Source organism: Adiantum capillus-veneris, chromosome 15 (assembly GCF_014529385.1).
Source record: "Adiantum capillus-veneris isolate H3 chromosome 15, ASM1452938v2, whole genome shotgun sequence".
NCBI classification, from domain to species: domain Eukaryota; kingdom Viridiplantae; phylum Streptophyta; class Polypodiopsida; order Polypodiales; family Pteridaceae; genus Adiantum; species Adiantum capillus-veneris.
The window spans coordinates 60660237-60686864 of NC_140945.1; the positions used below are offsets into that span (position 1 = coordinate 60660237).

General features: G+C 44.8%; 1 protein-coding gene across 2 annotated transcripts in view; it reads left to right on the forward strand.

The window, feature by feature from the left end:
- LOC147440755 (stromal processing peptidase, chloroplastic-like) overlaps window positions 1-26628 on the forward strand; it is a 125893-nt gene that overhangs the window by 56583 nt on the left and 42682 nt on the right. For both annotated transcript variants that reach the window (XM_086482588.1, XM_086482587.1), the window contains exons 8-12: window positions 5990-6178; window positions 6293-6589; window positions 8083-8184; window positions 17892-18026; window positions 18098-18322. In XM_086482588.1, coding sequence (XP_086338714.1) covers window positions 5990-6178; window positions 6293-6589; window positions 8083-8184; window positions 17892-18026; window positions 18098-18322 — 948 coding nt within the window. The remainder of the gene's footprint in view (window positions 1-5989; window positions 6179-6292; window positions 6590-8082; window positions 8185-17891; window positions 18027-18097; window positions 18323-26628) is intronic.

Sequence of the window (26628 nt, forward strand, 5' to 3'; positions counted from 1 at the left end):
CTTTGTGAGGTCATCATCAAGATAAATCGGGGGGCCTTCTAGCCCTCTCAAGATGACCCTCTTTCGGAGAAAAGAAGTTCGAGACTCCTCGGAGGCGAATTGGAGGATGAGAGCTCTCTTCTTTGGATCTTTGCCGGCTCTCCAAACTTTGGAGAAAGGGATCTCTTCTTCCTTGTATCCCACTTTCTTGCATAAAGCTTTCCCATCGCTCTCGGGTGTAGACCCTTCTTCTTCTTTGATGCCGGTCACTCGCACATTGAGACGGCGATCTTGTCGCATCTTCTCCTCCTCGATGGTTGTGTGTACGATGAGTACCTCATCTTTTTGGGCTTCCTCTCTTGCTACCTTCTTGATGTTCTTTTTGACCACTTCGACCCATCCTTCTTTGGTGGCCTCTAATTTGTCCTCAATGCTTGCGGTGAGGGCTTTGGTGATCTCCTCCTTGAGGGCTTCCTTAGCCTCCTCTTTAATCTCTCCTTCCTCGGGGGTGAGGGATGTGATGGAAGCATGAAGGAGATCGATTTGTGCCTTCATCTCTTCTTGCTCTTTCCTCCATCTCTCTCTCTCTCTCTCTCTCTGCGCGCGCCACTGCTGCTGCTGCTGAACCCGTTGTGGCTGACCTGTTGCGACTGCACGCTGCCAAGGCTGTAGCACTTGCCGCTGCCTCACTGTTGCAGCATTACCAAGTGTACCAGGCCCGCTGCCCCCAATCTCTCTCTCTCTCTCTCACGCAGCCCCTCCCTCCCTCTCACGCAGCCCCTCCTCGCTCCCCATCACGCAGCCATCTCTCTCTCTCTCTCTCTCTCTCTCTCTCTCTCTCACGCAGCCGAGAGAGAGAGAGAGAGAGAGAGAGAGAGAGAGAGAGAGAGAGAGAGAGAGAGAGAGAGAGAGAGAGAGAGAGAGAGAGAGAGAGAGAGAGAGAGAGAGAGAGAGAGAAATGAAATGTTATATTAACGTCTTCAAAAGGCCAAAGTGGCGTATGAGACTAGAAAGTTACAATGTGGTGGATCTGATACAAAGTCAGAGTCAGAGTAACAAGATGACAACAATGTCAAAAATGAAATGAAAAATGTCACAATAAAATACTATGGAATCCTAAACTACTAGGTGTGAACAGCAGCTAGCTGGGATAGCTAGATCACAAGAGATCCAACATCGGTCGTTGGCGCATCTCATCAATCTCCTCCATGGTCAGTAGTTTGACCGGGCGTCATGCATGTCGAGCCAAAGTGATCCGAATCCTCTGATGCAGCCTCCGCCGATGCTGTGTAGTCCTCCACAGTCGTGGGCATCTGGATCTTCCCAGCTCAGTCGCTCGGTCGATCAGTGTGCCTCTGGTGTGAGACGACGAGCTCTGCTGTGGTAGTAACTCGTTTGGGTGTCCAGTTGGCAGCTCTAAAGAGATCTGTGATCTGTCTCTGGGACTGGCTAGACTCTCCTCTCATCAGGCTCTCTCTGTGTCTGCGTAGCTCGAGCAAAAACAAACCCAAGCATCGCTGATCCTCGTACTGCACGACTCTGGAGAATGGTTCAAAGCCCTCTCTGAACAAGCAATGGAAGCGGCCTCGTATCTCGTAGTAGACGGGGCAGTGGCATGTGTAGTGCAACTCTGTCTCAGGCTCGATGTCACACAGGGGGCATGTCCTGGCCTCTGCTGGTACTCCGCTGTATCTGCCAGTCTCGATCCGTAGCTGGTGTGAAGATGTACATATCTGGCCGATAGCACATCGTATCCCATGAGACAAGTGGGTGTCCATGTATCTCGGCCTCGTCACAAAGCCATCAACCGTAAGCTGGAGGACATGCTCTCTGTAGAAAGCCATCTTCGTGCCCATCTCCTGTGCTGGTTGTATCCATGTCCTCCTGGTGTCTAGCTGAGTCAAGTCCTGGCGGATGAGCCTGGTGATCTCAGACTGTGTAAGAGTCGGAGAGGGTGCATCCAGTGAGTACTGGAAGGGAGGCAATCTGTCTATGCTGAACCCATGCGCCTGAAAGCATGATGTCATCTCTCCATACCAGCATGTTGTATCTCCCTGCATGGCTAACTGTCGAGAGGACTCAAGTGCAAGGCGGGCATATCTGTCTCTGGGAAGTTCCCACATGCGGTGTATGAAGGAGACCGATCTGGTGAGCGCCTCAACCACTAGTGGGGGGGCAGCTAGCTCTGCTAGAACAATAGCACATGGTACTGAGGCCTTGGCTCTAATGAGCCGCGAGATCATAGAGACCAGAGGCTTCTCCATGTCCCCCCATCCATCACTGCGGCCTGTCCTCCCGTGATGATCTAATGAAGGTCCCTAGATCTCAGCTCCATAAAGCAATGCAGAAGCCACCAAGAGTGTCAAAGAGCCAGAGCTTCGTCCTAGGCTCCTAAACTGAACCTGTGAACACATCCTTTCCAATCTACCCAATGCTGCATGGGCTCTGGTGAGTCTAGTCTCTGCTGCCCTCCTCAATGAAAATGCTGGTCCACTAAAAACCACTCCGAGGTAAGTGTACGCATCTGTATACTCCACAGTCTCCTGGCCGTATGTGAATGCTGGTGCTGACCTCCTGATCCACTGCAGGGTGGTATTAAATACCATGACCTTGGTTTTACCAAGGTTGACGGACAAACCACTTTCCTGAGCAAACCTATTCAAAGCATCCAAGTGACGTTGCATCCCCTCCGGAGAGTCGGAGATCAACACAATATCATCAGCATATAACAATAATGGAATCCATGTCCTTGCCAGTTGTGCACCTCTATCACCATCTCTCTCAATGTAGTCAGAAACCTCATCCACATACATACCAAATAGAGTAGGAGAGAGCGGGCAGCCTTGCTTCACCCCAATAGTGGAGTGAATCGGTGTGGATAGACCCTCTGAGGTGCGTACCTGCCCCACTACTGACCTGTATAATGCCATGACCCCCCAAATGAGCTCTGTGGGTACTCCCATCTGTTGTAATCTGCGCATCAATCTAGCTCTAGGCACTGTCTCAAATGCTTTGCGGAAATCCACAAAGCTACAATAGATCCGTCTCCCACGCGATCTACCCTCCTCAATGATGGCTTTGAGTGTCAAGATATGGTCAAGAGTAGAAAAACCCCTCCTAAACCCTGCCTACCGGGCTGCGCGTATCCCCTCCCTCTCTGCCCATCTACTCAGCTGCTGCTCAAGAATAGATGCGTACAACCGTGCCAATGTGTGTCCAATCATGATAGTGCGATAATTCCTAGGCTTCATAGGGTCTCCCGACTTGAAGATAGGTACATTAGTAGAGAGAGAGAGAATGAAATGAAATGCTATATTAACGTCTTCACGAGGCCAAAGTGACCTAAGAGACCAAAAGTTACAATTGGTGAATTTGATACAGTGTCTGAGTACATTAAAGTACAAAGAACTGAGACAAAAATAGGTGGGGAGGGGTGATGGGGTGAGGAATGATATAATGGGTTAGCTGATACAAAGATGGATCAAATGAGATACAAATCATCAGATGAGATCAGAGAGAGAGAAATGAAATGAAATGATATATTAACATCTTCAAAAGGCCAAAATGACCTATGAGACCAAATTGTTACAAATTGGTGAATCTGATATCTATGTCTGGGTACAAAAAAGAGGTACTAAGAATAAGTTCATCTATCTAGCTCTGTGGGTATGTGTAATCATTGATACCATAGGTTCCCAATACAAGAGGGTGATACAACGTGTGATGAATCCATCCTCATCTATACTCTGGGTGTCGAGCTAGGATGGCTCGAATCCTCTGCTGTAGTCTCCGTCAATGCTGTGAAGCTCCTCTCCTCTGTCGAGGGCGTCTCAATCTCCCTAGCTCCAATGCTCGGTCAATGAGAGTACCACGGGTCGAGTATGAGCTGAGCTTTGCCGTGGTGGCTGGTTCTCTACCTGTCTAGTGCCTGGTGTGAAGAAATCATAGTAACAGGGAATGGCCGTTTTCAGGTCTCCGTTCCCCGTTCCCATTCCAAGTTCCCGTTCCGAATCCCCGTTCCGTGTTTCAAACGTGAGTACCCGTAACAGGGAATGGCATTTTGTTCCGCGTTCCCGTTCCCCGTTCCCATTCCTGGTTATGGAAGAAATCAGTAATTTGTCTTTGGGATTGTCTCTCTCCAGCACTCCTCAGTAAACTGTCTCTGTGTCTGTGTATAGAGAGCATAGCTTGTGTACACACTCTCCCCCTATTGTACCCCTGCCCACAGATAAATACTCCCAAGCATGCTGGTTCGCCAGGCAGGAATCAGCCCTCATGACCCTATAACTGGGAAAGTGGGAGAACACGGCGCCAAAAGCCCAATAGAGCTAGGGAGAAAAATATGACAAAGTTTGGGAAAAATATTCTAACATTCCATGTAGGGGCCATGGATACAAGCCAAAACCCGAAGCTAAACATTGCTAAATATATCTTAGCATGAGAAAACTGCCTCTCTTCAGCCGGGCACAGCCACAAAACAGCCCTCACTCCCTAACACCTGTCCCTAGGAGATACTAAGACGGAGTGCACGAATCCAGAGGGATGCCAGAACTCTTAACAGCACAATCTCTTATGGGAAATGAGAGAGAAAAAATAACAATTCCAGTGCATCTAGTCCAGCACAAAAAAAGCTTCCCATAGCCCCTTGCCTCAAAAGCAATGCCAACCAAAGAAAACTTTTGGATTTTGCTATTTTCTATTAGGTTGTGTATTGTCAATTTGTTAATCAGCTCTCTTCGTTTTTTTTTTCCCACATACGACATTTGCTTTCCCTATTAGGAACTAACTCTACAAACTTTCACGTACTTGCATTGATAGCATTAGTAGGGATGTTGTAGCTAATGTCTGAGCTATGCATGATAAGGGTGATGATTTTTCACCTCCCGTTTGGACAAGCAGTGAAGGTAAGGTGGCGGGTTGTTAGGTTTTTGAGATTGTGTATAAATTTGTTCTGTATTGCTTCATTTCAGGCATCTGTGGTGAAGACCTGTTTTATTTAATAGCTTATATTAGGAGTTCAGAATTTTCTCGTGTTATGTCCGTCTTTTGTATAGGTTTGAAATTGACTATATGAGTTTCGCATTCTAGATGTGAATGAATTTAAAGTTAAGGTCTCGTAGCAAGTAACGTGTAAGCAAGCTTTTCTTATTTATGTTACCCACCACTTTTGTGGAGGCTTTTTTAAGTAGCTGTTGTTCTTTTGGACGAACAAAATAAAAATTAGATTATCAGATTTGCTTCAATATCTTCTTTCTCTTATACCTTGTCTTAGCCCCTCTTATTGTTTGTAACTTCAGCCTTTCTCAACTTGTGAAGGAAAATCCTCCATTTCTTGTCTTTCAAATTGGCATTAAATGTTTAGGTGGGAGTTATGTCTTGAATGCTCACATGTATCTGTTTTCCAAAAACTGGTTGGTCAATTTGTTATTTTCTGGCATGTATGGTACTTTGACACTCGTGCTACAAGGCACCTCACATCTCATCGTGATATGTTTACACGCTTTGAAGTTGTACCTAGTGGGGATAGTAGATACTGTCACGTGTGCCAATAATGCCTCTTATCCAATCATGGAAGTCGGTAAAATTATACTTATTGCTACAAATGGTAGCTCTTCACACTTGCTGAGGCATTTGGAAGCCAGACTTGGTCTTGTCGTAGATATTGTGGATGACAGATGCAATATTCTTGATCTCAATTCAAGTGACACAATTGCCACCTTTTCTTTTCGTCATGCTGATATGTCCTGAATGCTGATGGGTGTTTGTTTTCAAAACCTGGTTTGGAAAGTGGAGAGCTTTGTTAGTTTTGGTGTAATCTTGGCGACATGTAAACTTTCAGCTTTAAGTGCAGTTTACCTTTGATGACGGCTGGTGGTCATGTTATTTAGGGATGAGCGCTGATTTTTTTTCCTTCTCATTTGTTTTATAATTTAGAGAAAGTGACTGTAGGTGCTACATATGTGTAGTCTTTTAGCTTCAGCCTCTCAGTTGATTTGTTGGGTTGTCGTAGCTTCTGCAACAATTGCACTCTGAGAACTTGTTGGGATACAGATTTCCCATCGGGCTAGAGGATCAAATTCAGAAGTGGGATGTTGATCTGATAAGAAATTTCCATGAGCGGTGGTATTTCCCTGCAAACGCTACCCTTTATGTGGTGGGAGATATTACCAGTATTGACAAAACTATTGAGCAAATTGAAGTAAGTTTGGTGGATCAGCTACATGTAAATGTTTTGATCTTAATTGTGGCTGTTTTTCTAAATTTTTATGCCAGTAGATTTCATGCTTTCTCATTTTCCAAAGGTTTTTTGAAGGCTGCGTTTGGAAAGGTTGCTCCTGGCTACCATCCTCTACCAGCAGAAAAGCCTCCAGTAATGGCAGGGCCAGCTGCCCACCTCCAAATGCCCAAGCTGCAAAGCTTTTTGATTGGAGCGGGTATAGTGGAACCTCCAGCAGCGATTTCTGTGCTACCGCCAGTAAGGAAGGAACGACATGCATTGAGGCCACCTGTCAAACATGAATGGTCTTCCTCACGGCCTGGAGAGGAAAGAAAACCCCACATATTCCAGCATGAGTTGTTACAAACATTTTCGCTGAGTTTGTTCTGCAAGGTAAGCAGCATTCAAGTACACCCTATCCTTTTTAACTTGTAAGTTACAACTGATACCTGGAGGGCAATAAAGAAGTCACAGAGGTAGGGGGATATCAAAATAGATGGAATGATTCTGACTGTGTGCTATAATGAATCACGCAGGATGCATCATTAACAGAATGATGTTGATACACGTCAGTACTTACATGGCTAGAACTTAGTAAAGTAGAGCATTGAAACAATATTTAATCTCCTAACAACGGTGAACAAAACAGCCCTTGTGGTAGGATTGCCGATCCTTGCATATTGTTATCTAGCACTCCTCGAGGCAACAAAGTATTTGATATGACAGAGAATGTTTCTTTCTTGATTGTTGTTCTCAATCTCTACATTATCACTGCGAATTATTTGCCTGGGCATGGACTTAAGCGAGTAGGTCAACGAAGGCCACTGATATAGTAGGTTTATGAGAGTTCGCATATTCTACGAAAGTAGTTTGTTTCATATGTATTTCCCTACCTCTGCTATTTGCTACTATTGCACCATTTTCACACTACTTTATGACTTATCTGCTCAAAGGATTTGAAGTCCCATCCCTCTGCAGCGAGGGGCCAGGGATAATTAGTCCGCAATCTCTGTTTGTTACTTTACGTACTCAAAGCCACGCCATGGGAGAGTAAGGTTTTGTGATTTATTTTTAGACAATTTACAAAGACAAGTGTAATGAAGAGATTGCAATCGCTTTCTATTAGGCGTTAAACAGTGAGGTGTGACCTACAGGTTCAGAAGGACTCTCTATGAGGATTAAGATTTTGAACTGCTAGGCAGGAGAGCTACTGGACTTGAGAGACTCTCCATAAAAAGTGTTTTTAAACCATCTCTGTTTTAGGGAGGGAAGGGATTCAACGTACAGAAAATGGTTGTTTGCAAATATGCTTATACTTATGTTACAAATTCTGGATAGTCTCCTTGACCATAACCAAATTGGAGAGCTAAATTGTAATCTGTTTGACCTGGACTCATCTAGGTATATGCTATAGCCATTTAAGTGGACTTGCAAATTTCGTGTGTGAATTTTGTGTCAAGTTTCTGAGTTGAAGTTATGCCACATCTTTAATTTTTAGTGGTGCATATACCCTTTCTAGTACACTTTTGATGTATGACATCTTCCTATTTAATGCTTTATCTAGTGCTTGACTTTGTCCCGGTCTGCATCTTTGGAGCCATGCCAAAAATTGAGTGTGCGCGCACACGCAGACACACATTGCAAAGAAAATCTGCCCCAAGTGCACGTATATACTGCGAAGTTGGGTGATATTTATGGCGCGAGTAGTGCACAGCCCATTTTGTCTTCATTCGAATACATGGATCTTTTTGTAATGTCTCGGTAGTAATAGAAGCAAGCAAGCTTGCTGTAGGCAACTCATCAGGGAAAAAGGGGAAAGAATGCTAATTTATCAGTGAGTTATTAGAGTATTGGTTTTGTAAAATTTTGTGTTCACTTTGATGCAGACACCTGTACAAAAAGTCATCACATATGCTGATTTAAGGGATGTCCTTATGAAGAGAATCGTGCTGTCAGCTTTGCAATTCCGTATAAACAATCGATACAAGGTATGATTCTGAATTATGAGCACTGCTTTTGCAAGTTCATTTTAATTCTGTGGTTTTACTTAGCATTATGTATGAATGCTGACTTGCTTTTAGTCTTCAGATGGCTCTACAAACACGTATAGTTAAGTCGCTTATCAGGTTGTTGTAATTTGGTTACAAACCTCTTCCTCTCTGTTTGTTTCTGATTTACCAAAGTACACAGTATACATATAGGGGTCATGTATGGAGTGTTGTTTGCAAAGCATTTTCCCCCTAGCTTTGAAACCTTCTGTGTAATTGAGCTAAGCTTTTTGATTCATATGGTATGCATAGTTGCCTGCAAAGTCATTTGCAAGCCTCTGCAGTCATTTGCAAACGTTTGCGCAAACTTGGAGTTTGCCTGCATGTTGCAAACTGGGCTGCATTTTAGGCCAGCATTTCTTTGTTTGGAAATTTGAGCAATAAGCTAGGAACTTTAAAGGTTCCAGTTTTCCAGTGTTCTCATGTATTAACTTTCAGGATTTTGTGTGTGTGTGTGTGTGTGTGTGTGTGTGTGTGAGAGAGAGAGAGAGAGAGAGAGAGAGAGAGAGATATTAACGTCCTGTCGAGGCCAAGGCTGACCTATAGGACAAATCACAGTACATCTTTGGTTACAGTGTCTTCCATCATAGCAAAATGAAAATAAAATAAAACTACCTTAGTAGCTCAGAGCTCCATGGTCATGAGCTTACCATTACAACATGTGTTACCCATGCTTTCTACATATAAAGAAAAGAAAGATGTGCAATCATGTTTCTTTAGTTTCCTGTGCTTGAGGTGATTTGTTGACAAAGTCTCTAATGATGGCTCTTCCTCCTCTATAGACTGCCCACTTCCCCTTTTTCCTTGCTTCTCCTACTTTTTCTAGTTCAGTTGATCTGTCCTTTAGTTGGGTAGGTGTCAGCTCATCTGATATCCAAACGGATGTACCTTTTAATGACCTTGTCTGCTTCATGACTGCTATCTTTTCTTTCATATCATAGTAGAAAATCTTTGCCTGTTTCCCTTTGACTTCCACATGCATTGGCTCTCCCAAATCGATGAAGGGGAGCACCCGAGACAATCGTTTAGTCAGTGTATCTGTCTCTACAGTGTATTCAGATTCATCTTGTTCATCTTCATGCCTTTGCGTGTCCCACCCATCGGGAAGACCTCCAATTTGAATATGTCTTTCTATGCTCTGTACTCTCTCTTTTTCTTTAATAATAGACAAAACTTCATCAGAAAAGCTTTGTGGAGTTACCTTAGCTGTAGATTGGTCTTCTTCATCCTTTGGTGGGAGTTCTTCCATTGCTGTTTGCTTTGTTGTCAATTCTTGTACTTTTGTTTGAAGGTCTGCTATGTGTTCCTCTTTCTTCTGTAGCTCTTGTTTGACAAGACTGAGTTCATTCTGAAGTTTCTTCATTTCTTGTAGCAGGTAAGATTCCCATCCTGTTGGTTTTATAATTGGTGGAGGGATGCGATCTGGTTGTGTCAGGATGTCAGCAAAAGTCTTCTTCTGCTTCCCTGTCATGGTGTGGGTGTGTATGTAGAAAAGGGGGGGGGGGGGGGGGGGGGGGGGGGTGTTAGAGAGCTACCCGCCAAAGGGGGGATCCCCCCCTCAACCCCCTTGGGGGGCTACTCCCTTACCTCAAGGCGCTAAAAAGGTTTGCGGTAGCGAGCATGTCGGGTGCAAAGCAGGAGCGCAAGGGCAGCGAGAGAGAGAGAGAGAGGGTGAGCAGGTGGCGGGAGGGAGCAGAGCGCGCGAGCAGGTCGGGTGCACACACACACAGAGAGAGAGAGAGAGAGAGAGAGAGAGAGAGAGAGAGAGAGAGAGAGAGAGCTGGGGTGAATTAAGGCAAAGGGAAACAAGTACAATTGCCTGCACTTCTTGTCTCTCCAAATGTTAAAGATAAAGGGAAAGAACAGGTTTTATCCTCTCAAGCTTGGATAGTGCCCAAGAAAACCGTTAAAGCCCATATTCCGGCATCTTCTTGCAACTATGTGCCCCCTTTGAAGAATGTTGCTCAGAAAAAACTCCCTTGTAACAACAACACTTCTTTGGTTGAAGCCTGGGACAAGGGTGTTCGCTTCTACAAGGAAGCTGTTACAAGAGAAGTCTCATCATTGCAAGGTGTCCTTATTTTCTGTCCTCCTAGTCCAGGATGTGCCAATGGGCACTAGTACCTAAGTCTCTTTTTTCTAGTTTCCTCGCCCACTGTATATACCATATAGCATGCATAGTTCTTTAAATCGCATCTCCTATAACATGTGTGGGTTATGCAATCACGACAAGTGGCAACTCACCTGACACTATGTACATACATGTAATGCGGACATAGTGGTTCTTCAAGAGCATAACCGACATCAATTTGCCGGGCAAACTTCTTACTATGGGGGACTATTGGATAGCTTATGCAGGATGATCAACTGGCTACTCTAGAGTGCTAATGCTTGTTCGACATGAGCTCTTCCCGACCTTGGTCTTTAATGACCCGACTGAGTGATGGATGGTGATCCAGTGTATTGTTAATGGGGAAGTCTTTGAATTTGGCGGATTATCGTAGCATCTGCTGATAGGGCATGATTGTGGAGTGTTGTCTCCTCATATTGTTGGCGTTCCATTGCATTTCTTTGTGGGGATTTTAATAATGCACCAAATGTTGCGGATAATATTACTTGGCACTCTGATATGCTTCATATGGAACGACAATCATGGGATCAATTTATGTTGACTTGTAATGGATTGGATTTATACGGTGATTCATGATTCACATTTCAACATAATGCTCGATCGATGTATCGTGCTTGAATGGATCGCTGGTATCTTTTTCACATGCAGCAGTATGACGATTTTGTATGTGCTATGAGGATTGATTATGCTATGTGTCTCTCGGATCATTTTCTCATATGCTTGAAACTCCATTTTGGCTCCTTTTCTGTCAATGTCTCCCTACCCAGGAAGAGATTTTTGCATGTCAATAATGCTGATCTCAAGCATGAACTTTTTGGCACCATGATTGTCGACATTATCCCGCCTTTGACCTCTCAGATGCATGTTGATATGGACATAGCTTGGTTTCGCTTTGTTATGCGTGTTTAATGTGTTATCCAAGATTGAGAGGCATTCTTTGTTACAATTGAGAGAACAAGTTAAACAAGCAGAGGATGCTTGTAGCAGATTAATGCACTTGGCTAACAATTCCTCTCTTACTGAGACTCAAATGATTGAATTGCTCTCGCACGCACTTTATTACGGCATAACAATGAGAGGAAACTGGCCAAATGGAAGACTCAAGCTCGTCAACACGCTTTCACAAATAAAGGATGTGTCTCTAAACAATTCTTTGAGCAATTACATCATTCTAGGCAGTCTCAAGCTATATGGAGAGTTAAATTATCGTCAGGGGAGTGGACCTCCTCCTTATGATAGCTCGACGCTCGCTCATGCCCTACACTCTTATTATGGCAAGATATTTGAGGCTCCTTCTGCCATGCAAGAAGCTCGCCAGGCGTGTCGCTGTTTTTGTCACATGTTACTCCCATTCTTTCGATGCAGCAAGCTCAAGACTTGGAAGTTGTTTTCATTGAAACGGAATTGTATGCCAACTTGCTTGATTTGGGCCAGTGGAAAGCTCCCGGTTGGGATGGTCTTACTGTGGAACTTTTCTTGTCTTTTTGGGATTATCTAAAGCTGCCACTGATGACCATGATGAATACGGCCTAGGAGCAGCAGGAATTGCCCTCCTCTTGGAAAAAAGGCTTGCTCAAGTTGATACCCAAGCATGCATTATGTGAAGAATTTTCTCATTGGCGGCTTATTACGCTCATGCCTGTAGTATATAAATTGATGGCTGAAATGCTTGTTAACTGATTCAAGTGCTTTCTGCATGAAGGCTTACATCAATCTCAATACAGTTTCATTCCACGACTTCAACTTACTAATAACCTCGCCAATGTTGTCATTGGAATGGAATATGCAAAATACACTCGACATGATGTCTTGGTTATGCAAGTTGACATTGAAAAGGCATTTGATACGGTTCTTTGGGATTACATTGCGGATACCATGCAACACTTGGGGTTTGGGCCTAGGCTATTCCGTGTCTTATTTTTCTTGTATGCACACATCACTTTTAGAGGTTTGTTGGATGGATCTCTCACAGAATCTTGGCCTTTGGGACGTTCAGTAGGGCAAGGATGTCCTCTCAATGCTTTGCTTTATGCAATTGCTACACACCTCTTGCTTAAGTATTTGGATTTCTTAATCTCCCCTGGTAGATTGCATAGCCTAACATTACCATCTGGAAAGCATTTTATTTGTCAAGCCTATGCAGATGATTATTTATTTATGCCTTGCAATTGCTATGAGAATGTACTACAAATTATGCATACTCTTTACTTGTTTGGATTGGCGACAGGCCTTAAAGTTAATTTTCGTAAATCCAAGCTATTACCTTTGAAAGAGTGTGATTGGCATCAGATATTATGGCCAGGGGACATTGTTCCTTAGCATACCGTAGTTCGCCATTTGGGTTATCGGCTGGCTTGGGATGTATCAGTTGCGGAAAAACTGGACTAGGTACTCCAACGTTTGCATTCCAAGTTAAATTATTGGAAATTGTTCACTTGGCCATTACATGTATGTCTCACGATTGTTCAGTGCATTCTTGTGGCTTATGTGCAGTTTTATTTACTTCTGCTATCCTCATCTCAGTTGCGCTTGCAGTCCCTTATGTCTAGTATTTTGGAGCATTTCTGGCGGACCTCGTCGAGCATGAAGGGTCTTCGGCTTTTATCTATGGACAAGTTGTGTTCTCCCAAGTGGCTTGGAGGGTTGAATATTTTGGACTTGTGACGTCATGTTCTACCCCGAAAAGCTATGCTATTGTCAGTCTTGGTGGAGCAGCAACAACCTTGGACACTCATGGTATCACATTTGTGTGTGCATATTGTTACTAGTCACTGGCAGCCCACATATGGGGACGTTAGTTTTGGGAAGCTTGAAGGACACATTCGAGGATGTCCCTTTACTTCTTCTCTCATTGTTGATTGGAAGGCTGGTAGACAATCTCCTCTGGGTAATTCCCTTCGATTGGAGAGTATGCATTGGAGCAAGGCATTCTCTTCAACTTTGGTTCAACGGTCTTCTCGCCAAGCGTATTTTCTTTCCCAAAAAGGAACGTGTTAGGTGTATGAGGTGGTGAATGGACGGGTCATGTTTTTTCGTTCAGTGATGAGGCGTCCCGTTTTCGGTTGGGTCTTCACTATTCTCCTCTTTGACGGGAGATTCAAAGGATGCTCGTTGATCACTCACCTGACACCCATTCCTTCGTTGAATGTGGACTCCCGTCTTTCTGATTGGAATCTTGCTACGACCAGACTGGAATGCATTTCAGCTGGCAATGTTTATGCCCTCCTGCAACAATCGGACGTCTGGATTGTGCGTCATGGTAATCAACTGTGGTCACTCTCCAAGTCATCCTTGTGGTGGCAATGAACACTATCTAGCATTTGGCAGAGTCATCTACCTGTAAAGGAACGTATTTTCTTGTGGTGATGCTTAGTGGGAGCTCTATCTGCTGGCATCTTATTGCATGCACGGCATATTCCGTCTTCTCACTGCCTGAGGTGCCAGGAAGCTGAGGAGACTGTGCAACACTTAATGTGGGGTTGTCATTGCAGATCCTTCATTCGACAAGTGTTGGCTGCTCTTCGGCTGCGTGATCCTTCCGGCATTTTAATCGCTACTTGTGTCTTCTGCTCCCTTGGATAGATTGTCATCTAGGGTACCACTGGACCCTGAATGGTTTGTCTCCACATTTTCACTAAGATTTAACTCAGATTCTTCGTCCTCAGAGTCAATTTCAATTGATGATTCTGACGCCAAATCGTGTGGGCTATAGTCTTGTGAGGTGCTATTGGTTCCAATGCCAGTCAAACCTTCATCTTGTAGGTCATCAGAAGCTATATGCATTGCTTCTAGCATATTTAAGGGTATGAGTGGTGGCATTTCATTCCCCTCAGGTGTTACCCAGGTCTTTCCCCCTAACTGCTAAAACCCTACTTCTGGAAACCCTAACCCTAAAACTACAGAAACCCTAATCCTAACCCTAAGGGCAGTAGGGAGATTTTCGAAAATTGCGCTGGCTGATGACGTGGCAAGCTGTACAGATTTCCGTGATTTACGTTGGCAGCTTTTTGGCTTTGCTTTTGGACTAGATGCTTTTAAGTTTGAAGGCTTTTCACTGTAATTGCTTTTTAGGCCAAGGGCCTTTAAATATGAGGTTAGGGCTCATTCTTTGGCATGCTTCTTGGCGAAGGTGCATAGTTTGGAGTACCGGCTTGTACTATGTTGATGCAATATAAAGAAATACCGAAAGGGGCGCCAAGGTTTGGGGCCAATACTCTCTGCGGTGGAATTCTGCCACTCCATGTTGCGAGTCGTCTCTCTCTCTTTCAGTTCAGTTGTTATTGAAGTGCTAAAACCGTGTTCAGTTTGTTCTTTTCTATTGGCACGTGGTGCCCGTCTTGTGACAGTTTCCCTATTTCGAACTCTCGCTTGGTCAAGAGCTGCATTTTGCACATGATGCTGGGGACATCACTCTTGATGCCTACATGATTTACTATGACTGTTTCTAGGCTTCGGAGCTTCATGGTGCTCCACTTTTTGTATCTCTTATTATTCGTGGGTTTTCCTCGCTCTGAGGTTTCCCACTTTTAAATTCCATCAACAAGATTTACAAAAAAAAAGTGTGTGTGTGTGTGTGAAGTTTTAAGTTCCCAACTGCGAAACTCAGCTCTCATTTCTGAAGACAACTACCATGAATGCAGACAGGACATAAATCCCAATTACGATGGTTTATGATTTTAGGTGTGCAGGGATAGTCAGCCCACATTTTGCATGATAAGAAGAGTGCATTGGATGAGAACAAGTATAACTTGATACCCTCTCTTTAGAGTACGTTCAAAGCATGAATGACCTCTATACAAACTCGCACCTACTCTTGGGTACTCACGACGTGAGTAGGGATGTCATAGCTGTTGTCCAGGCTATGCATGATAAAGGTGGTATCTTATTCTTCTCTATTTGGACAAGCAGAGAAGTTGAGGTTGCAAATTGTGAAGTTTTGAACTTTGTACTTCTTTGGTTATATTTAGCCTCTTCTAGGTAGGTTCGTAGTAGTATTTAGCTTACATTAGGATTCAAGAATTGTTCCTTTAAAAGTTTCGTATGGAGTTTGATTTCTAGGATTAAGTCCATGAGATGTCTTATCCTTGTTAGTTTAAAGTTGAGTTCTTCGTTTCAATTTTTACTCAAGGAAATTGCTTCAATTTATGCTATTTCTATAAGCTTTTTTAAGTGAATAATGGTTTTGTTTAGTAGCAAATAAAGTGATTTATGATTATTATTATTATTATTTTTTGTTTCTTGTGCCCCTTGCTTTGTATTTTTCTGAGTGAACGTATATATACCATGAATGCAAGTTCGCCCACCCTCTATGGATTCTTTTCCAAATGCAAGATTCTTGAATGCGAATGCACAATGCAATGTATGTTTGCAAGAGCATGAGTGCCCTGTAATTACCGAAGCTCAATTAATTTGATGTTGTAAGTGATGCTTTTGATGGTCCAAGACTCGTGTCTGTGAGAGTCCGTCTGTGAGAGTCCACCTGTGTATGACCAAGTGAAGGGAGTCAAAGTGCAAAGTTCCCCCTTGGAGGCTTGTATGTCTGTGGCTTTTCTTACATAAGCAGTTGTATGAATTTTGTAACTATGCAGCTAGTGAAGAAGGGCATCCTTTGTGACTAGGCCTGCCATCAAGATTGTGGATGTCTTCCTTACAGGGAGAGACTGCTTCAGAGCTCAGTTTTGAGACATCAAATCAGAGCAGAGATTTGCTGCCTTTATAGCTGAAATGAGGGCAGGACCTCTGGTGTGGATGAGGGTCTTGATTTACAAAGAGATTACTAATTCGCTTCCCACAGTTTTGGCCACATCTTTCAGAGAGCCTTGGAGTTTTTGTAAGGAACCGTCTGATAGTGGCCAACCCCTACTGTCAAAATTATCCTTCATCGCTCTTATCACAAACGTTTCATGGTGGAGGCACTTGGCAGAGGGTTTTCTGGACTGTGCGACCAGGACAATGCTTTGTTTGTGGCAGAGCAAGATGCTTAGTGGCCAGATGCACTTCTCAGGACAGTACTTTGGGAGCATGACAGTGGGCAAGTCCTATTTAGAAATGGGAGGCTCCACGGGAGTCTTCTGTATTTGATAACAAGAAGACAAAGATTAGATGCTGGAAAGCTAGAAGAAGAATAGAAGATGTAGGCGATGGGGCAGATAGAGGCACCTTGGATTACGCAGGTTTATAGAGGCAGGGATTCTATTTCAGCTTCTTTAGATGCTCCTATTCTTCAGCTCCAGTACCTCCTTTATTGCCTATAGAGCATGATGGATATTCCTCTTGCTGTGGTGATGAATGAGTATGAGGAGACTATTCCACCTCTTGTATCAGATAATGTCTACATGTTAGAAATCTGAGAGGTTGAAAACAATCAACTAATTTGGGTTCCACTTTTTTTGAGAAAAATGAATGCACAATTGTGGCATCCCAAAACAAATCCTATGTCATCCAAAACAAAAAATGGAACTAACATAATGGCAAGAAGATAATATTGAAATTGAAGCTAAGGACTCTAACTGGAAAGGGTGATGGACTGGAGTATACAATAGCTGGGAGGGAGAGAGTGTCACGAGAGGGACAGGAGGTATCATCAGGATGTAGGAGGTCAGGGGAGAAAAGGAGAAGAAGGTGTTAAAGGAAAACAGAGATGCCTCGTGTTAGACAAGTTTACAGATGCAGGGATCCACCACAGCATCCACCTCCATAGGCTTCATCTTCGTCAGCAGAGATACCGCCTCCTCCTCCTGAAACCATTAGGGGGTTCCTTGGGATTCTATTGGGCCTTCATGCATTTCACACAGAGATGATGTTCCTCTTGTTGTGTGTACGACACAGTATGAGGAGAATTTTTCCCTCTTGAGCCCGCATTCATATGATGTAATGGCTAGCAGATACATGGTCTGATATGAAAGATGTTGGGTTTGATGTGGTACTTGCTTGGATTTGCTGTAAGCAAACTCTAATAGGGGGCAAGTACTCCTCCCAATCAGTTTGTTTCCTGCTTGCATATGCTCCATTTGATCTGACTACAGGTTTTCTGGGAGGAAGATTGAAACACTAGTTGGTCCTATCGATCGAATAGCCTCAATAATCTTTATGTCAATAGTGAACTATTTAATTGGTTTGCCTTCAAATTGACAGATATCATGCAAATTGGAGACATATGCTTTAAATTTGTTAATTGACATTTCAGTATGATTTACAAAATGTGTTCTGGTTAAATAAACTCTTTCTTTTAGTGGTTCGGTTTAATCGATTGGCATGACTTTTTACATGCACGAAGAACACCAATTTTCTTGTGGACTATCTTGGCATATCCTAGTGCAATTGATGTGGATGCTTGTATTACAGCAAACAAATCCTCACTTATGCCTCTAGGGTCTTTCCTTAAAGAGAGAATTCATGTCTTTAGGTTGTTTTCATTTGAAATTCTCTCCCCCGATTTTGTGTGTTTTTGTGCTTGTTAATTGTCAGCTTAAGTATCTTTGAAACGGTGTCAAACTGAAAGGAGTCTATGTGACAGAAAGCAGATCCGCCATTCATTGGAATTGAGCTTGATCACAGTGACTCAGGAAGGGAAGGCTGTTCTGTAAGCACATTAACTATTTCGGCAGAGCCCAAGGACTGGAGAGGAGCAGTCAGTGTGGCAGTGCAGGAGGTAGTTTCATATATGTGACTCTAGCTTCGAAATGAAATCTATTCCCTTCTGATCCTTGTTATCTTTGCCAGGTTCGGCGCCTGAAAGAGTTTGGTGTCACAAAGGGTGAACTGACAAGGTATATGACAGCACTACTTAAGGACAGTGAACATCTTGCAGCCATGGTGGACAGTGTTGCTTCAGTGGACAACCTGAATTTTATAATGGAAAATGATGCTTTGGGACACACTGTAATGGATCAACGTCAAGGCCATGAATGCTTGATGAGTGTTGCACAAACTGTCAGGCTTGAAGATGTAAGATCATCTGTTTGTTTTTGTTAATCTTATTCTCTGTTTTTTATATAAACACAGCCCTTATCCTTTGAGGGGGCCTCTATGTGACGTGCTCTAACAGCTTGAAAGAAGAGCAGGGTCACTCACACTAACATAGACTTTTGAAACTGGGTGATCCATACTAGCATTGGTAGAGTCAGTTTTTAAAACACCTAGGGACAGGGTTAGCATTAACCACTAGGCTCGGGCCATATTCGCCCACCACTGGCCACTCAAGGATGTCCGTGGCATACAACAGGTTTGGCTTGCTTTGGTCATAGCTGGAGAGTTTCCCAAGTTTTGGGATTTTTCTGGGTGGCAGCTTCCCTACATTATTTTTATATTAATAGTGTCTGTTTTATGTTTGCGAGGGGGTTGGGGCTGCCTGATCACCACTGATGTCAATGCATATCGTACATACACGAATAACATATAACATGTATCATGTGATTTGCCACTGTTGGGTGCACGGCAGGGTGCATCGTCAGAGAAAAAAGTTCGGCTTGGGTTACCAAAAGTTACAACCATCATATGGATCATACAATCGTTTGGAACAATAGTAAATATAGGTACACTAAAACTTTAGAAGAGGTGCAATGTATGCCTCGGGTGCAATAGTGGGAGTAAGTCTTATTGAACAGGAATCACAAATTTGCTTTATAGATGATTTCATATATTGCAACTGTCATCAAATGGGAGCGCATATGAGTAATTAATAGAAATAAATAAATAGAATTTGACAAAGAGAAAAGAGAGAAGAGTGAGAAATGAAATGAAATGTTATATTGACGTCTTCGAAAGGCCAAAATGACCTATGAGACCAAAAAGTTACAATTGGTGAATCTGATATCATGACTGAGTACGGAAAGTACAAAGAACTAACACTAGAAACATTAAGGAAATGAATCTGAAGCTTATTTGGAATTGAGATCAAGGGGGGGGGGGGGGGGGGGGTGGTTGGTGGGTTCAAATGAAATTTCTCATCGGTCGCTGTCGAATCTCATCAACATCCTTCATGGTCAGTACTTTGGTCGGGCGTCTTGCATATCGAGCTAGAGTGATCTGTATCTTCTGCTGTAGCCTTCGTCGATGGTGGGAGACCCCTTGAGGTCGTGGGAGTTTGGATCTGCCTAGCTCAATGGCTCGGTCAATCAACGTACCTCTAGTGTGGGTGGGCTCTGAGATCTGCTGTGGTGACTGCTCCTCTGCCTTTCCCTGGCTTGTGTAAAGAAATCTGTGATTCGACTCTGAGAATGTCTGTCCCCTGATGCCCTCGGCAAGCTCTCCCTAAGTCTCCGTAGCTCTAGCAGGAACAATCCGAGACATCTCTGATCCTCGTATCTCATGACTCGAGAAAATGGTCCGAAGTCCTATCTGAATAGACAATGGAAGCGGCCGTGTATCTCATAGTACGTTGGGCAATGACATGTGTAGTGCAACTCTCTCTGGCTCTAAGTGACATAGGTGACATATCCTGGCCCCTGCTGGCACCCCTCGAAATTGGCCAATCTCGATCTGGAGCTGATGTGCGGATGTAGCGCTAGTTGTCGAGATGACTCTAGGGCAAGCCGAGTATATCTTTCCCTGGCGAGATCCCATAAACTATTGATAAAGGATACTGATCTAGTCAATGCCTCAACCAAGAGGGGGGGGGGGGCTAGCTCGGCTCGGATAATCTCATGCGGCACTGAGGCCTTAGCCCGAATCATCTGAGCGATCATAGAGACCAGAGGCCTCTCCATACATCTCCATCCATCTTTGTTGTCAGATCTCCCATGATGGTCTACTGAGGGTTCCCATACCTGAACTCTATAGAGCATAGCTGCCAGATCTCCCATGATGGTCTACTGAGGGTCCCCATACCTGAACTCTATAGAGCATAGCTGAGGTCACTTGAGTGTCAAAAAACCATAGCTTTGTTCACGGTTCCTCAAACTGAACCTGCGAACACATCCTCTTCAGTCCTCCCAAGGCTGCATATGCTCTTGTCAGTCTAGTCTCTGATGCTCTCCTCAATGAAAACACCGGTCCACAAAAAACTACCCCAAGATCGGTATATGCATCTGTGTACTCCACAGTCTTCCGGCCATACGTAAATGTGAGTGCTGACCTCCTGACCCACTGTGGTGTGGCGTTGAACACCATAACCTTGGTTTTCCCAAGGTTGACAAACAATCCACTGTCATGAGCAAATGTATTCAAAGCATCTAAATGACGCTGCATACCCTCTGGAGAGTCAGAAATCAACACAATATCATAAGCATATAGTAACAATGGAATCCTTGTCCCTGCTAGCTGAGCCCCTCTGTCTCCCTGAGGCTCTACATAGTCTGAAAACTCGTCCACATACATCCCAAAAAGAGTCGGAGATAGGGGGTATCCCTGCTTCACTCCAATAGTGGAGTAGACCATGTCAGACATTCCCTCAATAGTGTGTACCCGCCCCATCACTGTCCTGTATAAAGCCATAGTACCCCATATCAGCTCTATAGGCACACCCATGTCCTGTAGTTTGCATATAAGTCTGGATCTCGGCACTGTGTCAAAGGCTTTGGGGAAATCCACAAAACTACAGTAGATTCTCTTGCCATTGTGTCTACCTTCCTCAATAATAGCTCTGAGTGTCAGAATCTGGTCAAGAGTGGAGAAACCTCTCTTGAATCTTGCTTGCCCTGGTGCTCGTATGCCCTCTCGCTCTGCCCATCTACTGAGCTCCTGCTCAAGAACGGATGCATACAGCCTAGCCAATGTGTGACCAACCATGATGGTGCGATAATTCTGGGAATCATGGGATCTCCTAACTTGAAAATAGGCACAATCGTAGACATACTCCAAGTCTCAAGAAATCCTTCATACATGGCTCAATTAAACATCATAGCAAGAAGCTCTGCAAGCATGTCTCTGGCATGGATGAAGTGCTCTGCTACTAGACCATCATGATCATGTGCTCTCCTTGTCTTCATCCTGTCAATGGCTTTCCTTACCCTCTCGGCAGTAAAGAAAGTTCATGTCTCAGGGCATGTCTCTAGTTGGTCTGGCAAAGGTGGTTGCCCTGCTTTGTAAGAGGGATGTGGCATATTTCCCCCACGTCTCTGTGGAGGTGACCGCTGGTGGTGGTGGATGCTTGTGGAATAGCCTCCATGCTTCGCCTGAGTCTTCACTTATAAATAGCTGATACAGATCCCGCTCTAGCTGAGATAGATAAGCCCTTTTCTTTCGCCGCACTAGGCGGCGAAAGATAATCCGTGACTGTCTATGTGCCGTAATACCCATGAGCACTTCCCTCTGTAATTTGATCCTCGTCTCTCTACACTCCTCATCATACCAACTGTTTTGGGGCATGCTCCCAGATCGTCTCCGTGTAGGCTGACTGTGGGGGTATGCCTCTGATGCTGCATCATGGAGCGTCTCTGTCAATATCTAAGTGAGTTCAGCTAGTGGCCGTCCTGGCCGTCCTGGCTCTTGAGTGCATAGCTGTCTGTATATCTCATCCATATACACAGAATCCGTCTCCCTCATGAAGGTATACGGAGCATGCGTGGGGACCTCTCCTAATGGAGCTGTACTGAACTGAAACGTCAGGGTGAAAGACGGGATAGCATGATCAACTGCCACACCAACTGGCCTAGTGCCCACCATGAAGTCTTGAAAGAATGGAAGGAGACCTGGCTGGGCCATTACATAATCCACTGTACTAGCACCATGTCGGTGTGGAAAGCAAATAAAACCTCCAGTTGTTGAGAATCTTTGTAGGCCAATTAAAATGGCCAATCTATGTGCAGTTCCCATATCTATCAAGTATCTGCCATTCTCAGTGTACTCATCTTGTGATAGTCTGGATAGGCCCATCTCTGTAACGTCCAGCTCCCTAAGCATCTCCTCGGAAGTATCATAAAATATTGTCTGGTGATGGGCAATCCTTCCATTGAAGTCCCCTAGTATGATAATGTCACCATCCTTAGAAAACTCCCATATGTCTTAGTCCAAAATAGCAAAGGGGGGCTGTCCTCTAGGTGATGCATATATTGACGTACTAGGAGGAAAGTAACAAATAGCAATGTAGAGGTATCTGCCCTGAGCGTGACCCACATGTACCTTGCTTGTCCATCCTGCGCGATCTCCCTTTGCAGCAGTTCCTCGTGGTCTGACGAGCTTCGACATTCGTCGTCGTTGGGATTTCTTTGCCTACGACTTTACACGGTTTCTCGGCGACCCCTCACCAGACCTTGAGGCAGCTTGCTTCAGAGTTCATGTGCTATTCCTTGCAGCTAGGGGGATAGAGGCCTTGGACTCAGTAGTTGGCTTCTCTTTTTCCCTATGCGACAGGGACCAGGCTGAGTGGATTATAGACTCAGTGTTGGAGTGGCTGCAGACACAGGCCCTAGAGTTCTCTCATCACATGGGAGACCTAGGGGTTACAGGCTTGCTACAGACTCTTTGGCCATTGGCCAAGTTTGTTGTGACACCTCCAGACGTAGCAGGATATACACACATTGTGGTTTACTTTTTTGCTGACACGCAGAGCCTGCGATGCTATGTACACATACATGAGAACTCCTGGACAAAGGAGGTTGCTTTACGCACGGCTCGGTCTACTTGGGCTTGGGCTAGACACTCTATGCAGTCACGCCTATCTCGAGGACGCTCGGATACGGATTACTCCCCATCCAAGCCTGCCTCGAAGATAGCATGGTTAGCTGCTACGGTAGCATCAGTTCTCTCTCACTCCCCATGAGGATAGTCTCATGGAATGTACAGGGATTAGGTGGGCCCGAGTTTTAGCGTCAGAGGGGCTGGCTTCGTCAGGAGCTCCAACGATGTCTTGTGGGAGGAGAGATTGACCTCCTTATGCTACAGGAGCATCATCTGTGTGAGAGCCGCATTAGACTTTGTGGTCAGCTTTTGCGTGGAGGATATGAGACTTTTTGGTCAGCTGCATTTGGACCTGGAGGCATCTAGGGCAGGGTATGTATGACTATTGCTGATTCTTTGCAGCAGACCATTGTGGGATTATTGTGCGAGGCAGGGCTCAGTGGATCACTATGCAGGTTCAGGGTTGTCTCATGGGCTTCTTGAACATCTATGCGCCCAATGTGGCGAGTGCACGTGCAGAGTTTTGGTCTCAGATTGTTGAGTCTCTGCCGCAGGCAGAGCAATGGTGCATGGGGGGTGACTTCAACATGTTGGAGGAACCCTCTGACAGGATTGGTGGCATCCATACTACTATGCATGGAGTTGAGTTGGCAGCTTGGGAGAGGTTTTGTATGAATTTGCAAGTTTCAGATGTGTGGCAGCATTCTAGCTTTGTGAGGCCCCCAGACAGCCTGGGCCTTTTCTCGTTTGGGCCACAGAGTGGGAGGCGTGAATCTATCTTGGATAGATCGCTTCTACACTAGTGACCACTTCTGTGACTTGGGTGGGACAGTTGGCATTCTGTCAGGGACTTCCTTCTCGGACCATGCACCAATGATCCTTACAGTGACTGATAGGTAGAGGAGGGGGAGCATGCTGCTACGCATCCTTGACAGAGTGGCCTCAGCACTTGCTCAGCTTAGTCATTTCTTTCTTCAGGAGTCTTCGGCCCGCTTGGCTGCAGCGAGAGAGGAGCAGCGTCTCTGACGGGGCATTGCTTCCTTGCAGAGGATACAGGAGCAGCATCCAGACAGTCCTTGGTTGGAGGACTAGTTACAACAAGCTCGCCAGGAGCTTGTCAGCACAGAGGAGAGGCGCCATGAGTTTGCATTCCATCGACAGGCATCTCAGTGGACTTAGGTGGGTGACAGAGTGACAGGCGCTTTCTTTGAGGCAGTGGGACCTGGCATACGCATGCCCACGTCAGTCAGTTGAGGAGGCCCGACGGGTCAGTGGCTTCGAAGCCAAAGGACATGCGAGCAGTTGCTACTAACTTTTAGCATGAGCTACTGTCTGCAGAGCCCCAATCAGAGCGTCAAGATGCATGCAGAGAGCAGGTGTGGGCACAGATGCCTTGTCTTGTGACTAAGGAGATGCATTAGAGGCTTGAGCTGTCTCTACAGCTAGAGGAGATGTTGCCAAATTGGCTCTATCTGACTGAAAAATAATTCTAAAGGAATTATTGGATTTATAAGTCAGAGGGTTTTCTTGCTTGGAACACCAAGGAAAAATAATTCTAAATGAATTATTGGAATTTTAAGTGAGAGGGTTTTTCTCACTGGAGACATCCGAGTACAGAATATTCCTATTGCGTCATTCAGAGTAATGACGGGAGCACTGTGAAAGGGAATATCTGTAAGGCCACCAGGAACGGGTACTTCTGATGCGTCACATCGGGAAGAAGTATCCGACCATCCGGGAACGGACATCTCTGATGCGTCATAGGATGGGTGACATAGAGCATCGTGAAGGAGATTGTACCGTAAGGTCGGTAGGAAAGGACTAGGTGATGGGTATTCCTGATGCGTCACAAGGTGGGTGACGGGTGCATTGCAAAGGGAATATCCATAGTCGGGAGGAAATTCCGAACTGTGTTAGAATTGTGCACAAGGAAAAAGCAAGCACTTGAATGAAGATGGGTTCAGAGAAAACTTTGAGAAAAAACAGATGCTTTTTGAGAAAGCGGGATTGCCTTTCGGGAAAGCAGATGCTTTCTCACGAGGAAGTCTATGTCTGCATTGCAATTGTGCATGTGATTGCATTCAGGGACGCCTGGGAAGTGCTGTGAAAGCATTGTTTTTAACTTATAAGGTTTTATTGAGTTTTTGGACAGATTCAGACCATTTTTAAAGGTGACCGACCGCCCACTTAATAAGTGGGCAGCCATCTAATAAATAAGGCAACAGATCAGTCAGCGTTTTCTCTCTCTCTCTCTCTTTTTTTGGCAGAGCAGCGAAAAAAAAAAAACGAAAAAAAAAGAATTTTTGAAAAAAAAAAAAAAACGGCCGCGATCTCTATGCGAGCAGCTATTCGTGCCCGTGGCTAGGAGCTATAAAAGCATCACATGCCCTTACTCAGAGGGGAGGACCAATCTTTGCAAGTAGGAGATGTTGCTGCAGATTTCAGCCGTAAAGAAGATGTTGCCGGTGATACCCATGGCTGCCCCAAGTGTACCAGATGTCGCCAAGACCCAGTGCGCGAGTTCCCTCGCGAAGAAGTGCCTACGAAGCGTGTTTCCATCGCGACAAGTTGCTGTTTTTCTCTGTTTTCAGCCCATAAACGTCGTAGACGAGGCTGATTTACGAGAAGGAACCCGAGAACACACCTCTTTTGTGTGTAGGATTGGAAGAGAGGATTTTCTATGGAGAGATCTCTTCCGGGGAATTGTTTTTTGAGAACGGAGTTGCGTTTCGAGCGTCGAGACTTTGAAGGTAACGATTTTCATGTTATGAACTCTGAGTATTTGTTTGCAGGTGTACTTCCTCTTAGTGAGGGAGTAGGAGCAGAGGAAGGTATGAGCCTCTGCAGGAGAAAAGCGCTCTGAGGAACTAGAGCCAGATCAGTCCAGGGGTTCCGTACCCAAGTTTGGGAAGTAGATCCATGGATCGGAGAGAGGTAGTCTCTCAAGTTGCGATCCGGAATTTGGGATTCCCAAGTAAGGACTTCGTGTCCGAGAAAGCATAGTTGTTCTACGGGAAGAGGACTCTGGAAAGAGAGTTGGAAAAGAGTTGCAGGGATGCCATGCCCTGAGTCTGGAAGGTGAGATCCAGAGGCGAGAACCTTGATTCTCGAGGAATTGGAATAAGGAATGGAAGTTCCTTGGAATAGGGTTTTGCCCTAGGATTCGGAAGTCGCGGCTTCCGGGAACCATCAAGTCTTATTCTAGAATGAACGTGGTAATACGTTCGGTTCAAGTGCTTGTATAGACTTCTCCTCAGTAATAAAGATACTAGTACGGGGGGGGACCAGCCCATCTTCTGGTCCCCAGTACTGTGTCGATCTTCTCACTCTCTATCTCTCTCTCTATTTATTTCTCTCTATATCCTCTGGCTTCACTAATAAGTGATAAATCTTATTTATCCGGATGTATTTTATATTGTTATGTGCTCCCGTTTGTGACAAGAGCTGCACATGGCTCTTAGTGCACTCCCTTGTGGTAGCTGTCCTAGTGAGGATGTCTTGACTCCCAACTTTTTCTTGGAGTATTGGGACTTGCTTGGCTCAGATCTTTGTAGTGCTTTTCATTACATTTTGCACTCAGGTGAGATGCCTGAGAGCATGAGTGAGGGCATGATTTACCTCATTCCCAAGGAGGGTGGCTCGTTGGATGAGATTCGACAGTGGCGCCCCATCACCATCCTCAACTCAGCCTACAA